The 19,287-nt window shown below is 55.1% G+C and overlaps 3 protein-coding genes across 5 annotated transcripts in view; 1 reads left to right on the top strand and 2 right to left on the bottom strand.

Moving 5' to 3' along the window:
• The window catches only part of ACVR1 (activin A receptor type 1), a 59,297-nt gene extending 56,713 nt beyond the window's left edge, over positions 1-2,584 (bottom strand). Inside the window, exon 1 of the mRNA XM_068686887.1 lies at positions 2,424-2,584. Coding sequence (XP_068542988.1) covers positions 2,424-2,431 — 8 coding nt within the window. The 5' untranslated portion in view covers positions 2,432-2,584. The remainder of the gene's footprint in view (positions 1-2,423) is intronic.
• Positions 2,585-9,944: 7,360 nt separating this feature from the next.
• UPP2 (uridine phosphorylase 2) lies at positions 9,945-18,282 on the top strand. The gene is made up of 7 exons (XM_068686886.1): positions 9,945-10,143; positions 10,641-10,758; positions 11,767-11,925; positions 13,680-13,794; positions 14,309-14,518; positions 15,959-16,105; positions 16,536-18,282. The coding sequence occupies exons 1-7, from the start codon at positions 10,118-10,120 to the stop codon at positions 16,715-16,717; spliced, it is 957 nt and encodes a 318-aa protein (XP_068542987.1). The 5' UTR covers positions 9,945-10,117; the 3' UTR covers positions 16,718-18,282.
• Positions 18,283-18,658: 376 nt separating this feature from the next.
• CCDC148 (coiled-coil domain containing 148) overlaps positions 18,659-19,287 on the bottom strand; it is a 56,830-nt gene continuing 56,201 nt past the window's right edge. For all 3 annotated transcript variants that reach the window (XM_068686878.1, XM_068686879.1, XM_068686880.1), the window contains one exon: positions 18,659-18,905. In XM_068686878.1, the coding sequence (XP_068542979.1) occupies positions 18,759-18,905 (147 nt within the window). In that variant the 3' untranslated portion in view covers positions 18,659-18,758. The remainder of the gene's footprint in view (positions 18,906-19,287) is intronic.

Here is a 19,287-nt window from a genome sequence, read left to right as displayed (position 1 = left end):
GGCGAGGTGGAGCTCCGAGGAGCAGGAGGAATTCAGCACGAAATGAAAAGAGCAGATCAAAGGAGCCCTGCTTAGAGGAGGGATCGCATAATAACCGGCTGAGGCGGTGATGCAGCACCTGATGTTGACTATTCACCAGCAGATGAATCATCAGGTCAGTTCTGGCCTTCCAGGGGAAAGCCGGCCTCTGAGCTGCTAATGAGAACACCACCGGGCTTCTGCAGCACGCCGCTCCTTCTCCCACGTTACTGGGAACGTCGCCGCACCGCCAGCGCTCCTGCCAGAGAACAGGAGCATCCCACGAACCAGCATGAAAGCAGCACTGAGGAGCCTGGCCTCTGTAATCACGGCTCGCTGTGGATCTCGTTATTCAAGAACAGCTTGGAGAGCACCTACTGAACGCCAGCAGGACGTACAAATGCAACCCACTGCGAGGCAGAGACCTGCGGACACCAACTGCGTGCCCCCAGGTGATGGGACCACATCCTCAGGGGTGTGCCAGCAGCTCCAGCTGGGACACAGCGCACTCGTACCCCAGCCTGGCAGAGAAAACTTGCACTGTAGCTGCTCTGCCACTCACCCACAGTCCTTACCTGCTTCTGAAAGCACTACTCAAACTGTGCTTTGGCTGCAAACAGCTAAAGAAGAAAAGAAAAAAGTTGTTTCTCGAAAGCATCTCCATTAAATTCCTCACATTTTGTAGTCAGTGGCACTTTCTAAATTGATGAGCTCAAAAAAAACAGAACACACCTTGAACTTTTCTGAATTCAGGTTTCAAGCACCGCCAGGAAATACTGCTGTTCCTCACCTCACAGATGCATACAGTTATGTAAAAAAACTAAATGGCTTTTCAGTTCAGACGCATTAAGGACCTGTTCAGAGCAGGATTTAAAAGCTGTGTGTTTAGACACTGTCAGCTGCTGTCACTAACATGCTCTTACACTGTCTCAGTCTCACCTACCCCCAGGTCTCAAGGCAAGTAAGCCATCCCTGGACGCACTCGCACACCCTCATCACGCCAAGCTACAACAGATCCCAGTGGATCTCTGGGTTCTCTCACACAGAGGCTGGATGAGAGCAATTATCGCTCCGAGACACCACATTCAACACCACCGCTGGCTCCTTCCGTAGCTGTGTACACACACAGACCAGCAGGCTAAGTTTTTACCCATTTACGCACAGAAGAGATAAAAGATACAAGAGCAGATGCTGGGATCCTCTTTTGAGAGGAATGGGAGCAAATCAAATACCTTTTCCCCCCGTTGGCAGGGGTGAGGCGGTTAAAAGGGGGCCTAGCTATTTTAGGCCGGCTGTCCCTAGATCCTATTTTAGCATCAGACTTTTGCTATATATTTAAGCATTGCTTCAGAGTACCAGCTGGCAAACAGAAAATACACACGGCCGCGCTGGCATCGTGCCCCTGCCTCTGTTCTCCTGCCCCAGGAGCTGCCCCGGGAGCTGCCCTGAGGAGCTGGAGCTGCCTTCTCCCCCCCAGAAGCTCAGGGCACGTGGCAGAGCGAGGCGAGGGCAGAGCAGGGGCTGAGCGGGGCGGCTCAGCCGTTTTTATCCCTCTCCCAGGCTCATTTGCATCCCTCCCAAACGAGCTGTTTGATGTGTCTGCTGATGCTGCGTCTGGCAGCTCGAGGTGACGCAAGGCTCCGCGCTCCCCTCTCCGGACACGGACACTGCGGGCAGCCAGCCCCGTGCCAGCCTGCCCCTCGCCAGCCCCGGGGCTCCCTGCGGGTTCCCTCGCACCCCTCCCACCTGCGATCCCAGCACAGCCGGAGTGCAACGGGGAGAGAGCCGGCTGTGAGCTGGGGGCACACACCTGGATGGGAAGCTGGCCTTGCAAACAGGTTTCGGAGGGAAGGGTTACGCGCAGCCCTGCCCTTTCACCTCGGCTCCCGACACATCCGTGCCCTCCTGATCTTTGTGAACGGGGTGGGGGCAGCTCTGACAGACCGCCCAGCAGGATACACGCAGCCACCTCCACACGGGAACGGAGCAGGCACTGGGGTACCGGGTGCCAGGCACCGGCCACCGCGGCCCTGAGGGCAGCCCGGTGCCTCCCGGCGCGTCAGACGGGCGGCCCCACGCCCAGCCAGCGCTGCCAGAGCCGCCCCGTGCCCGCTGCGTGCAGGGCGAGGCCCGGTGAGGCCGCACCGCGCTGCTCCGGGTCCCGCGGGCTGCGAGCAGCGAGCGGCGCCCCCCGGGCTGCCCCGGCACCGAGCCCCGAGCGGCAGGGAACGGGCAGGGCCGGGCCGGGCAGGGGCGGCCGCTCCCTGCTGACAGCGCCGGGCCCGGCCCCGCCACCCCCCCCCCCCCCCCGGTGCCCGCCGGGAGCCGCCTCCCCCCCCCCCCTCACCTCAGCGGCGCTCCCGCCCCGGCCCCCCCCGGCCGCTCCCCGCTCCCCCCGCGCTCACCTCCCCATGGCGGCGTTATGGCGGCGGCGGGCTGGCCATGGGCGGCGGGCGGCCCCGCGCGGCCCCGTCCCGGCCCCGTCCCGGCCCTGCCCCTCCCGGCCCGGCCCGGCCCGGCCCCGCGTGCCCCGCGGCGCGGCGCTGACAATGGCGCGGGGCGGGGCGGCGGCGGGCGGCACGGCCCCGCCCCTCCGGGGCACGGCGGGCGGCAACGCGTCACTTCCGCCCGGCCGCCGCGCCGCGACCACGCCCCCTGCCGGCAGCGCGGGGAGCGGGGGCGGGGACGGGGTGGGCGGGGACGGGGTGGGCGGGGCCTCTGGTGGGTGTGGCCTGTGGTGGGCGGGGCCTCTGGGGGCGGGGCCTCTGGGGGCGGGTGGTGCCCCCCGCCGGGCGGTGCCGGGTGGGCTCCGGTGTGAGCGCGGAGCGGGCAGCCCGCCGCCGGGTAATTAGCAGCAACGGGTAATTGCTGCCAGCCCAGCGCTGCACCAGCCGCACGCCGTTACACCGCTCCGTACGGCTCGGCCCGGGCCCTGCCCAGCGCCCCGCAGTGCGGCCCCGGCCCTCTGGGGGTCCCCCTGACGCCGCGCAGGGCCCGCAGCCGGCAGCCCGGCGGGGCCAGAGAGGGGAGGTGCAAAAAATGAGGCAAAATGAGGCAAAATGAGACAAAATGAGGCAAAATGAGCTCCTGCAGCCAGAGCTCACCGGGCAGGAGGGGAGCACGCCGCTCCGAGGCCAGCTCTTTTAAAACGCCCCTCTCTAATAAGGAAAATATTTGTCAAATTAATGCAGCTCCTGCGCAGAACGGCAGACGCCACGCTCTGGAAGTGTCGGCTGGGGATGGCACCGAGGAACCAGCCGGCATTCGGCTGTCCTGCTGACATGGCAGCTCGTCACAGTGGATGAAGAAATGTATTTGCTGTCCATGAATTGGTCCTTTACAGCGGGAGCATGGTCTGTGCGAAAGCTGCCAGCCAGCCCAGCCAGCAGGGCCCTGTCCAGGCGCTTTCCCCTTTGAAATGCAGACGCTGCTGGCTGCGGCCTCGCCAGTGCGACTGCAGGGCCTCTGGTTCCCATGGGTCAGCCCCAGAGACCTGGGTCTGAGAGGCTCGGGTGCCATTGTTCCAGGGGTTAGCCATTAACTCTCACAGCGACGCCTGCTTCGTGGCACCGTGTGCGCTGCCAGCAGCCCGGGCCGTGTCGCACCGCTCGCGGGGCGTGCTTCATGCTGACGTGCTTCGTGCTGCTTTCACAACCTGCCCACAGCCCCAAGGCCAGCTCCTTGGCTCCCCTCGCCCAGCACCCCGAGGGCTGGGGCTGGCAGCAATCCCAAAAAGGGGCTCGCTTCCACCCTCGCCTGCTGCCGGGTGCTGCTGCAGGGGGACTGTGCTTGCCTCGGTTGAATCAGCTCGGGTCTCAACCCGTGTAAGTGAGGGCTGGCTCTGCATCTGAGGAGTAATTTATCTGAATTTCTGCCCCATTAAATGTAGCAGCCATTACAAGTCCCATTTCTAAATCATCCGAACAATCACACCGGCGCTTACCAAGTGCAGTTCTGCCACTGCTGCCATAATGGGAACTTTCATGTTCGAGTTGCAGGAAACAGAATTGTGCTGCAAATGGATGAGAATACAGAACAAAGAAACACAGTCACACTGCTCCTGCCGCTGCTAAAACAGTTTGGGTTTTATGAGCTTTTTTCTTTTTTCCCCAGCACATTGCAGCTTACAGGGGCACTGGGTTCCTGTGCTGGCTCACACGTGTTTAACCTACACACCTTCTCTTCTGAACAGCTGGAATGATGGCATTGAATTGAATGGCTGAAGGGTTTGAATACACAGACACGCAGACAGGGGTGGGCTGGTGCGAGGCCTCGCGTTGGCCCTGCGTGCCAGGGACTGTCCCCAGTGCCCTGCGGGGGCCCCACCAGTCTGGCTGTGCCACGGCCCGGTGCCGCCTGGCCCCACAAGCAGCCGCTGGATGGGCACCGCCACCGCAGTCCTGGGCTGCTGGCTGCGCTGCCAAGCTCTGGCACCTCCATGGGTTCAGAAAAGAAAAGAAAAGGGAAAAAAAAACACACACACACGCACACACAAAAAACAGTCACATTGATTCATTCCCAAGCTTCTATTTTTCTGCCTTTTTTTTTTTTTTTTCTTGTAAAACCTCTGTGTCACCCATCCTGGCACATCACATACAGGCTGAGGAAGAGTCAAAGTCACACAGCTCAGCTCTGTCATTATGCAAAATATGTGACCTTCTCTTTTCCTGACTTGTACGGGGCAAATCATTAACCCAGCTCTCTCTGTGCTAACTTCACATGCAGTTCATTCAGTTTTCTGATGAATTTATAGTTTTGAATGGCTAAGAACCTCATCTGTTTAAAATGCTCAATTTTCTAAAAATAGGCTATTTAGAGCACTTCTATTCCACTCTGCTTGGTACAGGAACAGAGGAAAACAGAGTTTTTTGTGTCTCAAGCTAGAAAAAGACAAGAATTGGAAGGTCAATGTTGTGGATGGCTTTCAGGGGGATGAACTGATCGGCTTATGCCTACCTGAACTGAACATTGGCTGAACATCACAGCGCAGGGACCGCAGTCATGGAATCAGGCTTAGCCAGTCTGAAACAGGTTTAAGGCAAAATGGGATTTTCTGGGATAGTTTCATCCTTTATTGTACATGCCTCATCTGCTTCCAGTAAGTGGCTGGCAGTAACACTTAAAAATGACAAGGGACATGCCAAAAGGGTACTTTCAGGAGGCTCCTGCACTTCCTGAATGGCAAAAGCCCCGTGCCCCCAAGCCCCACATCTGGCACAGCACCGGAGGTGCCGTATGCCCAGAAATCCCTCACCTCGGCCTGCAAATGAGGCAAGAACTGGGTCTGACATCAGCAGCTGCAGGAGATACCAGGCCAGGACACCTCCTCTGTAGGCAGCATTTAGTCTCTTCACGTGTTTCCATCTCAAAATATTTGGATAATGTGAGGTCTGGACAGCTCATTTTTTAAAACGGAACCAGTGTAAGCTCATCGCTGCCTGGAAGCCCCCAGTCCTCGGCAGGGTGCAGGAAGCTGCTCGAGCAGCCCCATGCAGAGAAAGCTCAAATCCTAACAAGGCCGGCACGCGGAGCAGTGCAGCAGGGACAGCCAAGCACAGCCACCCTGCCTGGGGACCTGCTCGTCCCCTGTCCCCGCAGGCACCCTGCCTGCACAGCGCACGTGGGCAGGAGCCGGTGGCACTGGAGAGGACAGGGCTGGGACGTGCTAGGCCAAGCCCCCGTCTGCTGCCTGAAGAAAAAATATTTCTCATCCTGTTTTTGAGCTGTGATTGGCCTCGACAGGCACAGTGGCTTGGTGAGCTCCACAGAGGCCCTGTGCCCTGCGCCTTGTTGCTGTCAAAATCTCCTCCCAGCCCTCCTGCCTCTGCCTGCACCCACAGGCACACAGTGCCTGTCACACGCACCCGCAGGCCCAGCGAGGGAAGGACGAAGGGATAAAAATATCCCTGAAAAAAAAATAAAAACCCTAGGCACCATCTGGATTCCAAAGCCTGGAGAGCAGGAAAATACCAGGCAGGAAGGGAGCAAGCGCAGCGCTCGGGGGAGCGCATGGACCAGCACCGGGTGCTGCAGCCGGTCCTGAGTGGGCCCTGACTCTAGTCCCTGGCATGTCCCCAGGGTTTGTGGTGTCTCGTTTCTTCTCAGGGTGTCTCACTGACTTCTCCCAAAGCCACGAACAGATTTACAGCAATACTAAGCCAGGCAAAGAGAAGAACCAGGCAAGCTGTTGATAAATTCCACATTTTGCCTGCCTTGATTGCTATTCTGGACCTGGACTTTCAACACAGGGAAGGGAAGGGGCAAGGGCAGGGAAAGCTGTGTGCTGGTGGCACATTGCCTTGTTTTGTCAGGTAAAAATGATCCCAAGTGCTTTTCCTGCTCTTCCATGATGATCGCTAGAAATCGGCTCTGGAGGAATGCACCAGACACCTCCCAAGCTGGGCATTTTCATCAGCTTTCTGCTAACAAGCCACAACTGATGACTTAAAAGCTGACACGGATACGCATCGTGCTCAGCGGCCCGGGCTGCAGCATCGTGCGTGTCGGCAGAGCCTGGGCACCACGTCGCGGCGGAGGTATCACGGGAGAGAAATCAGAAAGGAGCCGACCTGAAGAGGCACTGCTCGGGCTTGCTTGGAGCAGACATGGCAGCAGCCCGGGCAGGACACGGCAGGCAGAGCGTCTCTGATGTGCAAGGAGTGACGTGCAGCGTCTATTTTAAACCAGCACTTAGCAGACTAGAGGTGTTGGACGTGTGCAGGAGCGCTGGCTCTCCCGAGCTCTTCACTCGCTCAGAGGCTGTCTGCATTACCATATGGTACCCTGCCGTGCGCCTCAGCCCGCTTTATTTGTCATCCCCTAACACATATGCTCGCAGCTCTGCTGCCTGGCACTCGGTGAGTCTGAATTTCGCTCTAAACCAGCCACAAACACACACTCAGGGCTCCGGGCTCTGTTTCTCACCTTCATCACTTCCCCACCTGCCTTGCAAAGAGAACACGGCCCCGCAGCGTCTGCCACCACGGGCAGGACCGTGAACCACAGCGGGGGCACAGGCAGCGGGGAGAACGGCCCCAGGGAACAACCGAGGGCACACCTGAGGCATCTGGAGGGGGACAACAGCACGGAAAAACAACACAAAGGAGGAACCCCAGAGCGAGAGCTCTTCAGTACTGACCAGAACCTGACCGGGCAGCGAGCCAACCCGCACAAAGACAAGCTCTGAAACTGCCCCAAAATGTGCATGGCAGCGGCAACTGCTGTCCCTTCACTTCGGGCTCAGTTCTGGGAATCCAAAAGCACAAGGCAGACGTTTCCCTCAGGCTTGTTTACTTACAAAGAACACGCTCATTCCTTTTACCTTGAACACGTCAGGGACAAACACCACCGGGAACATTGCTTACTCACAGCTTCTCAGCCTGCCTTCCCAGGCAGAGCTTTGTCCCACGGGGATTTCTGCCTCTGCACACTCCACAGGGCTGCTCTCCAAAGCCTTGCCTTTTGCCTCTTGGATGCCTGTAGCCCTGTGAGGGTGCTGGGTGACCCTGCCCAGACCCAGCGGGGCAGTGCTCAGCCCAGCGGCACAGGGCTGCTGGCAGGGAATATGAGATGCTGAGGTGTGCTGGTGGCCTCGGTCCCCAGCCCAGCCTGCAGCATGGGGCTGCTCCTGCCCCATGGCAGCACCCAGCCTGGTGCCCAGGAAGCCAAGGGCTGGTGGTCACACCACACTGAGCCCATCACACCACAACGTGCCCGTCACACCATAATGTGCCCATCATACCACGCCATACACAGCCCCATCCACCTCGCCTGCTGCAGGAGGTGGTACCAGGAGCAGACCAGCATCTCTGCAGGCTGAACACAAAGTGCCCTTTGGATAGCAAATCCAGGGCAATTTCTTCCTGGGCAAGTGAAGAACCAGTCAAAACCCTCTGAGAGAGGTCTTACATTTTTGGCAAAGGAGAGATGTGCTGTGGCTTTGCAACCAGGTGTGGCTGCAGCTGAGTCCACACTGGCCACCCGCCCTGCACACTCCACTGGCAGCAGGCAAGGATATCACACATTGCAGCTGGGTCCACTGGAATATTATTTTTAGTTCTTAAGTAAATATTTAGCTAAAAATTCACCTGTGCACTCAGGAAAATTATTTTGTCATGAGACAGTTTACAATAGCACAAGTGCAGATCTTGCCAGACGTGCAAAAATACTTGGCTGCAAGTGTGAAGAAGGGGAGGCAAGGAAATCCTGCACTAAATAGACCAACCCAGCAACCCCTGCCCACAGGATCTTGCTGGCTCGGGGCAATACCCACCCCGCTTCACCGCAGGGTCGCTGGCATGATGAGAGCTGTCTGTCCACCCACCACTCTGCCAGATCCTGCCGTTCCCTCCAGCCCCGCTGAACTTGCTCCCAGCGCAGGCTCTGTCGGTCGCAGAGTGCCAGCGGCTGGGCTCGGCTCGCTGCAGAGCTGCTGTTGCACTGCACCGACACTGCTGTGCCACGGCACGACCAGCACCTCCTCCTCCGAACCTCTGCAGGCTGCAAGGCAGTGCTCAAGCAGCCGGGAAGTGGTGGAGCAGGGTGAGAGACTTGTGCAATTCCTTCTGCATCAGCTAGGCTCCCGACACAAGTAGATGATTTCTGTACCCACTCATCCACAGACTCATCTGGGCTCTGAGGCACAAGCTGTTCTTTCTGCTTTGTGCATCGCCAACAGCAATAGGTGCTCTGCAAGCCAAATTAGCCTCAGCGGCGGCTGGGTGCCGGCACCGACTGCAGCACATCTGTGCAGGCTGCGGGTCCCCCTCAGCCCCGCTCCTCCAGCGGCGTGGGACCACTGGCAGCGGGATGCTGACTGCATGTTGGGCACAGAGCATGAGCAGGGCGACCTCGCGCCCCTTTGCCAAACAAGCAGGTGCCAAAGGAAGCTGGCAGACCCACGGCAAGCCAACATGGACCTCAGCTCCACCACGGTGCTTGCAGCCAGCAATTGCAAGTAGCAAACCTTCCTGGTGTAGTCTCCAAACGAAGTCGTGCCAAGTGGACAACGCTGCAAAGAGGCGCATGACAGTCCCTGTATGAACTGCAAGGTGCCCGAAACATTTAATGCTATGCTGAGAGAGACGAGTGTCTGTGTGACTGACACAGTCCGAGACTGCAGGAAGCGCTGCATGTGCGTCCCCAAGGACACTTGTTCTGCGTACCTCTCATTGCAATCTGGTGCATGCTGAAAGGAAAAGGAAAAACCAAATCCATATCCTTCAGGAGTGCTGTGGAGTGTCAGCAATAAGTCATCTTTGGCAGGAATATGTTAACAGCATCCAGAGAGGAGAGAACTTCATCTGAGCAGAGAAACCATTGCAGCCTGACTTTGTTACAGCTCCAGCAAGTCTGAAATGTTCATACGGGCTCTGCTCCAGCCCTCCTCAGATCCTTCCTGATCCCGTCTTGGGCAAGACGTCCAAGTTACACTTCACTGTACAACTGGTTCGTAATGCTTATTTGACTTTTCCTGGTGTTTTGCAATGTTAAGGGCTTGGACACGTACATGCTTTGAAATGTCAGAGGCATCCCCGCTGCCAGAAGCCCCACCTGCAGATACGCTGGGCTGCTCCGGGGAGCCGAGCGCACCACGCTCCGGCCCGGGGTCTGTACCACGGCACCTCATGCCCTGGCACGGGAACACGCCATGCCATGCCATAACACACCATGCCATAACACACCATGCCATGCCACACTCCTGGGGCCAACACACCGGTCACACAAAGCCATCACACGTGTGCCGGCCCTGCAGCCCCACACCGGGCAAAGTGCAAGCGTGCGTGCGGCCAGAGGCGTGCCAGCAACGACACACCTGCAGGGCCAGCCAATGCGGGGCTCTGGGACCACGTCCCGGGACAAGCAGAGCGCTGGCCCAGAGCAGGAACATCTGGCACCTACCGGACAAATGGGAGCAGGAGGAGGGGGGTGGTCCTGCTGCTGCCTGGGGTGTTGCACAAAGCGGGGAGGGTATTTAACCCCCTGCAGAGCCGCCTCAGATCCCTTCCTAGCTCCGAACGCTAACAGCTGAAGAAATAGCAGGGTGTTTGCCTCACCTTTCCGCAGGGTATCGCTTTCAGCTGACTCTGGCAGAGCCGTCATGACTGAAACAACAGGTTACTCTGGGTGAGTCATGGGAGAGGCTTTGAATTTGTTTTAATAAGACAAGAAAAATGTTCTCTGGGTTTTCTTTAAGCCTTATTTATAAAATTGGCCTGTATTGTTGTTTAGTTGCTTTACATCTATTAAAGCACTTGGAAAGGCAAGGTAAACTGACCTCCTGCCGTCCGCAGAATCTGAATTTAATTTGCACTTGTACTGCTCGGCAATTATTTGGGACAGTACAAATATAAAATCCTGATTTGCTACGAGCTTAATAAGCTGTCACGTATGAGGCATCACAGTACATTACCTGCTAGGTACTTCCAGCAATGTTGTATCAAAGAAAGAGCTAAGTCTGACAAAACTGATGATAAATATCGAGAACCCCTTTCTGCCAAGTACGTAGGGACAGTAAGACGCTGCTGAAGGGGCTCCCAGAAGCAGTGTGAGCAGGACGAGCGCTCCGAGGCTCTGTCAGGAGGCAGCCGCCCGCTCACCCGGCTCTGCCCCTCTCCCCGCAGCGGGGGGCCCGTCCTCATCAAAAACCCGCACCTGGACTCGATGGAGGAGGACATTCTGTATCACCTGGACTTGGGAACAAGGACGCACAACCTGCCCGCTATGTTTGGGGACATAAAGGTAAGTGGCAGGGGCAGAAGCGAGGCAGCAGCTCCCAGGCCCGCTGGCTCTCTGCCCCTTGCCCCGCGGCGCTGCCGTCCCGTGCCGGGGCCCCGCTGCTGTGGGCGCTCCAGCTGGAGCAGGACCTGGCCTCCTGCAAAGGGTCTCGGTGGCTTGTTCTGGACAGAAGGCCCAACAGAAAACTCTCCTTTAAAATACCTGCCGGTCAGTAAAACCTGAGGTTATTTTGGCCTCCCTGTCAGAGGCCAGGCAGGAAGCAGTTGTCCAAAGCATCCGAGCTGAGCTTCGTGTGCTGGAGATGGGAGAGAGGATGTCCTATTTTTAGCTGAGGCCAAAGCACAAAGCTGTCAAGCACAGGCTGTCAGAGCTCCGATCCCACATTAAATCAGAGCAGGGGAAGCGTCGTGGAGCCACAGGGCTCGAGGAGCCTGGCGCAGCCATCACCACGCGTGGGCTCCCCCTTCCCTGCGGGTCGGCAGCGCTGCTCACACAGCCACACGCTAGCCCCCTCCTATGTTTAGGGAGCATTTTTTGTTTCAGTATAGAAATTGAGAGTGTTTGTCCCTTTCCTCCCTGACTCTGTGGCCTCCGTGTCATCAGCAGTGCTCTCCAATTGCAGCAGACACTGCTGATAGAATAAATAAAATGACAAGCCACTCTAACATCTGGCTTTGCTTTCCTTTGCTGGCAGTAGGAATACTAACAGCTTAAATTGGCCAAATGTATTACAGTGAGATTGCTTTAGCTTTTCTTGACCTGGAGCTGCCACCCAGCTCTGTGCAGCTGTGCGGCTGCCTCGACCCAGCGCAGGCACAGCCCCAGGGGAGCACAGCCTGGCTTTCAGGGCAGCTCCTGGCGCTGAGACCCCGCTGCTCCGATGCCCCCCGGCTGCCCGTGAGGAGGCAGCGCTCGCTGCTCGCATCTGGTGCAGCCGCACACTGCTGCGTTAGCACTGACTCGATGCCCGTTTTAGTGAGAAATGCCCACAAATTCACATTTTACACCCAGTTTGTCTGCGTTGGCGGCAGCCCGAACAGGATGAAGGCGTTTGCCCAGTTCATGCACAAGGAGCTGGGGCTGGAGGGCAGTGGGGAGGACCTGGCTGACATCTGCGCGGGGACGGACCGCTACGCCATGTACCGCACGGGGCCGGTGCTCTCCATCAGCGTAAGTACCGTGAGGCTCCGCGAGGCTCCGTGAGGCTCTGCTGTGCTCCGCGTGCCTCCCCGCCCCGGCACCATGGCCCCAGCCTCGGGCACAGCCTTGGCCCAGCCGGCGCCAGCCTCTGCCCTTGCCTGGTGTTCAGCCTTTGGCACCACCACAGTCCCTTGGCCACGGTTGTCCTCTGCGTGCCCGACACCTCCCGTTTAGGGGGCACAGTGCTCAGAATGAGCAGCACGCATTTTGCTCATCTCAGCAGTGTGGCAGTTCACCAGGCAAAGACCAGTTCCCATCACGAATAACTGAAATATTGCCAACAGCATTGCACTGCCATGGGTTCCCAAGTGAAAACCTTGCCCCATTATTGGTTCCTCTGGGAACAGTGGTGTGTCTGGCACTGCACAGGGGCAGGAGCAAGCACGGGCTGTGCTGGTGGGTGCTGGTGCCCCAGGGCCCGCTGCTGCCACTGCTTTTTCAGGCACGGGATCGGTCTCACACCTGGTTCACGGGAGGTGGCACTGCTCAGCTGGGAGGGATCGCGTCTGGTTCCTCTGACAGAACCGAACCAAACCTGACTGACAGAGAAGCTCGAGGGAGCCGATCTGGCAGGATCCCAGAGAGAAAACCCTGCGGGTTTTGCTCTGCCCCACCTGGCAGCAGCTGTGCCGGGGCAGCAGCCACGCGGCCGCCACCGCCCTGTCGGGCACGAGCCACCCGAGCACAGCACCCAGCGGCTGCCAGCACCGCCAGTTTGCGAGTTGCTTGGATACACAGATGAACTCGAACGTACCGGAGGCAGGAAGACAGCTTCCTGCTTTGAATATTTACAGGGAGAATAATTTTTTTTAGACATTGTCAAATAGCTCAGGCTGATGTTCCAGAATAATATCATGCAAATGTTTTCATATTTAAAACGTGATAGAAGACTGTAGACCATCAGCCTCACAGCCAAAAAGAGACGTTGCAATATGAGGACTGACTGCCAACGTGCTTCTTCCAATACATTTCCTTCAGGCTATTGAACATGATGGAAAGGGCAAAAAGAAAAAACCGAGGCCTTTCTCATGAAAAAAAAGGCTGTACTCCCAAACACCTTTTATTTTTAAAGGTGAAACTGAGAAAAGGACGGTGACCGAGCAGCAGAGCAGAGGCCTGAGAGGAGACACGAGGGAGCAGAGGAGGGGCAGCCCCAGCAGCCAAGGACTGAGGGGGGCACCAGTCCCTGCCGAGGGGGCCGAACCCATCCGAACCCACCCGTTGTGCCTTGTGCCCAGCGATGTGGGAGAGGTGCTGTGGTGTGGGCAAGGACAGCCGGGAGGCACCCAGAGGAGTGGGGGCTCTGCTTCTGCCACATCTCACCACTAAGAGTACGATCAGGACATGACAAACAACACAAGTCAGCAGGTGGCATAGGGATGAGCAGTGTGAGGAAGCGCTTGGAGCATTCAGCTGCTGGGGTGCATTTGTGAGAGCGCTTCCCTGAAGGAGAGACACCACCGTGCCCCATGTAGTGGTCCCTGGGCACAAACACCAGCTCTACGGACAAGAACCTTAAAACCACCAAGGGGAGGAGAGGACTAGATGCTTTGCCTGGGCAGGCTGCAAAGACATGAGAGGTCTCCTGCCCCAAAAGACACCTGCTGCTGGCCTCACCATCAGGAAGAGGCCACGGTGTAATCCTGAGCTCGCTGTGGTCACGTATCTGCCACCTGCTGTGGTGTCACACAGAACAACCCTTTTCTTTTTTCTCCTCTCAACAGCACGGGATGGGCATCCCTTCCATTTCCATTATGCTTCATGAGCTGATCAAACTGCTGCACCACGCAAAATGCCGAGACGTTACTATTATACGCATCGGTACTTCTGGAGGCTTAGGTAAGCTGTCTCAGTAAGGCCTTTTTCCAAGCAAAAGACTATTAATAGAAAAAAATTCTCAGCAGGTGATGTAGTTATGAGCTTTCACATTTTGCCAAGTCCTGCGATATCAAACACCAAGACGATATTTTATTTTTGGGTTAAAACCCAGGACACTTCCAGCGACTGGTTTAGCAGATTGCAGGTTTTCGTTATGCCTGCCAGGGCAGCAGTGCTGCTCGTGCCTGCGCAAACTGGTGCTGGGGCGTGGTCTCTGCAAGCCAGAAGCAATTACAATGCCGTCACTCGGCACGTTCCCACAGTCACTTCCCATGTGCTGATTTTCTGCATTTTACTTACACATCTGTGCCACTGCATAAATTTCAATTATTCTCTCACATCTGTTTTGATAAAAAAAAATAAAAAAACCCACAACACTCACATAGGTAGCTAGTGACACTTCTCTGTCATGCTGAAGTCTTCCAACAGGTCACAAATGCCATGAGCGCTGGCTTAGCCTCACTTTTTTTCACAGGGATCAAGGCCGGCTCCGTTGTGATCACGGACACGGCCGTGGACGCCTCCTTCCAGCCGCGGTTCGAGCAGGTGGTGCTGGGCGACGTGGTGGTGCGCAGCACCGACCTGGACAGGGAGCTCGCGGAGGAGCTCCTCGCCTGCAGCAAGGAGGTCCCCGACTTCCCCACGCTCATTGGGCACACCATGTGCACCTACGATTTCTACGAAGGTAAGCGTGCTCTGGCTGTTCCCCCCCCTGCAGACACGGTGCCGAGTGTTCGTGCTGCTTGGCAGGCAGAACCACCCATGCTAATGATCCTACGGGCTGCAGGAGCTGACCCGCTGCTTTGTTCGTGATTTCGGAGGTCGCGGGGGGCTGTACCTCCAGAACCTGCAGTGCCCACCCCAGAACTTTGCCAGGTCACAGCCATCCCTGTCAGCCAGTCACCCCGCACTCGGCAGCTCGATTTGTAGCGCCAGCTGCACGGCCGGTGCTGCTGCAGTCAGCGGGGGCGCGAGGATCCACCCGGGCAGTGGTGGCTCCCGGGGGCAGTGCAGGTGCTGGGGACCTCTGCCGTGACATGGGGTGCCACATGTGCTCAGGGGCCCTCCAAAAGCAGGCCCAGAGCCTCGCCCTGGCAGAGAAACACCCCCTTGCCAGCACCCCTCCCCTTATCCCAGCAGATGGGTTGCGCTCAGCTGTTTCCTATGAGACTGTAACTTCAGAATCACCAAACACGAGAAAAATGTCAGGAAGTGTGCGATATTTATGTAAACAAACTTTGGTTACTCTGGAACTGTTTCCTTTGCAAAATGAAATGCTGATTACAGAGTAGATGAAATGTAATAAATGAAGAATTAATAATATGAGAACTATTTATAAACCTTTGGATCTGCTTGCAAATGCGACCATCTGCGTATTGCTCGAGGCCATGTTTTATTTAAATAAAAAGCCATTAAGAGGGTTAACAGTAGGAAGAGCAATAAAATGCAGCGCTCTGCCCAGGTTGGCACTGCCGCAGGTGTGTGTTTTGCTTGCGCAAGGGATGTTGTGTGCTGTGCAAGAGGCGCAGCTGCACAGGCCCACGGCACGGCAAGGCCCACGGTGGGAGCGCCAGCGCCCCAGGGCCCGGCTCCCCAGCCGGTGCCCAAGGGGGAATGCCGCTCACAAACAGCTCCAGCTGCCTGCACCCACAGCACTCCCTACAAAACAAAACAAAACAAAACAAAACAAAACTAAATTAAAGGAACTTTCCTCTCCCTGATTTCCCCACCTTCACAGCTTGCCATGCTGCTGCCACAAAGATCTGGCACTGCTAGGATCTAAGCTGGCAGACCTGCAGCTGACGTGCACTGCCGAGCTCAGAGGAGCTGTGAGGATTTGCCCCAGCAGAGTGCAAGACACCCCCTGTACTGAATCTCTGTGGTTAGTCTTCCTTTTTACAAGTGTTAAAACCTGTGTAGTTCTCTCCTCTATACAGACATAGCATGCTAGCTTTACAAGTTCAGGTTAACTGGAACATGAACTAAGTAGCTATGCAAAGGAAAACTCGGTTGGCTTCATACAAAACGTGGGCACTGCAGGGCTTTCCAGCAGAAGCTCCCCCCAGGGCACCGCGGCAGCAGCCCTGCGAGGACAAGCAATGACAGCCCTTCATTTCCTTTCAAGGTCAGGGGAGATTAGACGGCGCGTTGTGCTCGTTCTCCAGTGAAAAAAAGCTGGAATACTTAAAAAGAGCTCACAAGGCTGGCGTGAGGAACATCGAAATGGAGTCCACGGCGTTCGCTGCCATGTGCAGGCTGTGCGGTTTGAGAGGTGAGTCCCTGCCGCCGGCTGCTGCCCCGGCCGTACCTTCACCCGACACAGGGCTTGGGTTCGTTATGAGAGCCAGTTGACCTGAAGGCCAAAAACACATTCCTAACTATTTCCACTAGAAAAAAAAGTACCCTAAAGCAAGTCCCATGGCTCAGTAAAAAAACAAGTTTGTTTTAAAAGGTCTGAGCGTGTGTCAGACAAAAAAAAAATGTGATTCCCCTCACCCCTCCCTGCTGGACATGCTTGTTGGCAGCAGAGGTGCGGCTCTGCCCCCATCTTGCTGGCCCACGGCCCCCGTGCGTCCCAGGGCTCCTGCTGCAGGCACGCAGGGAGGGCGGCGCGAGGGGCTCTCCCCGAGGCCTGGTGCCTGCCACAGCGCAGGGGCTCCCTGTGGTCTGTGTGGTAAAGCAGCGCCTGGGCCGCCTTGCAGCTGCTGTTGTCTGCGTGGCGCTCCTGGACCGCCTGGAGGGGGACCAGATCCGGGCACCCCGCGAGGTGCTGCGGGAGTACCAGCAGCGGCCTCAGCGCCTGATCGCCGCCTTCATCCGGAGACGCCTGGGGCTGCGCCCGCCGCCAGCGACTGAGGGCACCACCGACCGGCACGGCCTGTGAGCGGCAGCTGGGCCCCGGTGCCGCCAGCGCCCAGGCACACACCGGGGGCACACGGGACCAAGCCCTGGCACCGAGCAGACTTTCCTGGGAAGCCAAAGGGAGGAACTTGGTCACAACGCGCTCCCCCAAGGCCGAGCAGGCGCTGCTGCCCATGTGGCTGGGTTTCACAAACCACGGTGCCGGAGCTGTGGGCCTCGAATGGTTTGAATTGCACCGATGTCATCGAGCATCCAAGGAGAGCAGCAGTGAAATTTGCTGAGGAAATGAGTGTGTCACCAGGCTGGCTCCTGCTCAAGGAACACGAAGGGCTGTCCCGTTGGGCTGGCTCCTGCTCACCCTGCCCCTGGGCAGAGGATAACTTTGCTTCAGGTGCATTGCCAAAAGCAACGGCATAGCAAAATTAATTTGCACTTGAGAACAGTGCTGTTACTGCTGTTACGACAGGCGTTCAGACTCACATTCATGCAGTATGGAATGGTGCTTGAACCTCGTGTGGCCCCAGAGCCCAGCAGGGCAGGGAGCACACACCAACATCTGCACCAAGCTGGTGTCACCAGCTGCAGCCACTGCTCCTCCACACCACACACCGAGGATGCAATGATCTCTAAGTGTCACCATGAGCTGTAAAAGGCCAAATTGCTCCCGGGCAGTGGGTGGAGGGGCTCTCACAGGGGTGTGTGTACAGCCTGGCCAACTTCCTACTGAAATTGCTTCCAGTTTTGAAGGCTCACTTACAAGGTCGCTTGCAAATTCATTTTGACAGCTTTAGAACTATGAGATTTAAGAGTTCAGATAAATAAATTTTTTACATATTGAAAAACTTCCAGTTCAGGAGATTCTTTCGAAAGCTCGGTTCTGCCCTACTCACCCATTGGTGCACTTAGTAATTCTACACTTGGTGTAGAGTTACTTGCTGTGTCAAAGGAAGACGATCTGATTTCCATGCCAGGTAAGGAGGTATGTGATAGCCAGCAGTAAAATTTCTCTCTTGGTGTTTGCCTTATTTGCAGCATGGATTCTGCTGATAATGCTGATAGGCCCTTCTTGATCCTCATCCTCTGTTTCTCATTTGGGTAGTGAGGAATTACTGTCCGCTTTGCAAGGCGGTGGTAGGTTATGTGATCCATTCATGTCTATAAGGCATCACAACATTATGCTAACGAAGTGCCTGTTAACATCTAGATACACAGATATGGATGTTCTGATATTTATTGTCCTTTTTGGTAAAGCTGCTAAGTGTAACTTGTTTACATACAGAATAGATTTCACAGTCATCTTATGTAAGGCTTGAAAACGTAATCACTTACAAAATGAAATGGCATCAATTTCCCTTTCATTTAGTAGAATTATGTTCCATAGCTTCAGCTGCAAAATAAAGATCCCAGATCTGAAATGGTATTTCTAATTTATAATTTATTCTGAAAGAGTAATCGTCAATATGAAATTGTTTGCATGATTGGTTTGCAGTAAATATGATGCAGCAAATTGGTTTCTAAATATAGACAAAGGTTAAGTTTCTTCTTTTAGTAACCAAGGAATAATAGGAACATTCATGATAACGAAGATTTTATAATTAAAAGAATCAAGTTCTCTAGCAAACCTGGAATGAATTATGTATCATAATTACTATGTATCACAGTGTAATCTAAAGTGACTGTGAAGCTATTTTGGATTTATGCTGTCAATTACAAAACAGAATTCGTACCTAAGATGATATATATTAAATTGGCCAGTAATGTTTGTGGGAGTTTTTCATGTACAGGTGACCAATTTTCTGGTAGAGGGGGACATGGAAAATTCTTCAGCATTATTCTATAGCAGCCTACACCCACCAGATTTCCATAAAACCTTCACCAAGGCAGGTGTAAAATGGTGTACTGAGCACCGTATAGGAAAGGCACATTACTTTTTTTTAAATGATTGTACACAGAGACAACAAAGTAGTCCCACTACATGGTCTATAGGAAATTTATTTAAAGTTTTTGCATAATGGCCCACACTACATCCCTGAAGCTTCTCTGTTCTTCGTACGTGATGTGCTCTACCTTTTAAAAGCCGTAGATTCCATATCTCTTCTTGGAAGTTTCAGTGGAGGAATTTTTGGTAAAATCTCTTTTGCGTAAAGTGTTTTATGAAGTCCAGCTTCTCGAAGAGCTAACTCAACTCGAATTCTAGGGTCAGAAATGATCTGTTAAAACAAACCACAGCAATGATGAATAGAGACAAAATGGTACTTTCCTCATATGCACAGTGTATCTTACAGATTAAATATCAATGTATATATTCAAAAAGTTCTAAAAGGCAATTACAAATATTATGGTCGCAAAATAAAGCTTTTAAAAGCAGAGAAACTCTATAATGAATAAGCATTATCTCACTGCACATATTTTGATATAATCCTTCTTAATATCAATGGCAACAGCCTATTTTAACAAAGAGTCCTGTTTGTTTTTTTTCTCAGCAAAACTCAAAGGGCAGATGAGAAACCTGAGTGACTTTTAATTCAGCCTACTCACTGAATAGATTTTGACTTTTCTGATGTTCCCCATCAGCACACCCCTGCTTTCAGC

Source organism: Anas acuta, chromosome 6 (genome assembly GCF_963932015.1).
Source record: "Anas acuta chromosome 6, bAnaAcu1.1, whole genome shotgun sequence".
Lineage (NCBI taxonomy): Eukaryota > Metazoa > Chordata > Aves > Anseriformes > Anatidae > Anas > Anas acuta.
This window is presented reverse-complemented; position numbering and strand designations above follow the sequence as displayed.

Coding starts and splice junctions, on each gene's coding strand:
- UPP2 (XM_068686886.1), top strand. CDS start 10,118: ATGACTGAAACAACAGGTTACTCTGG. Junction 10,759..11,766: donor CTATGTTTGGGGACATAAAG/GTAAGTGGCAGG, acceptor TTTTACACCCAG/TTTGTCTGCGTTGGCGGCAG. Junction 14,519..15,958: donor CACCTACGATTTCTACGAAG/GTAAGCGTGCTC, acceptor TTTCCTTTCAAG/GTCAGGGGAGATTAGACGGC.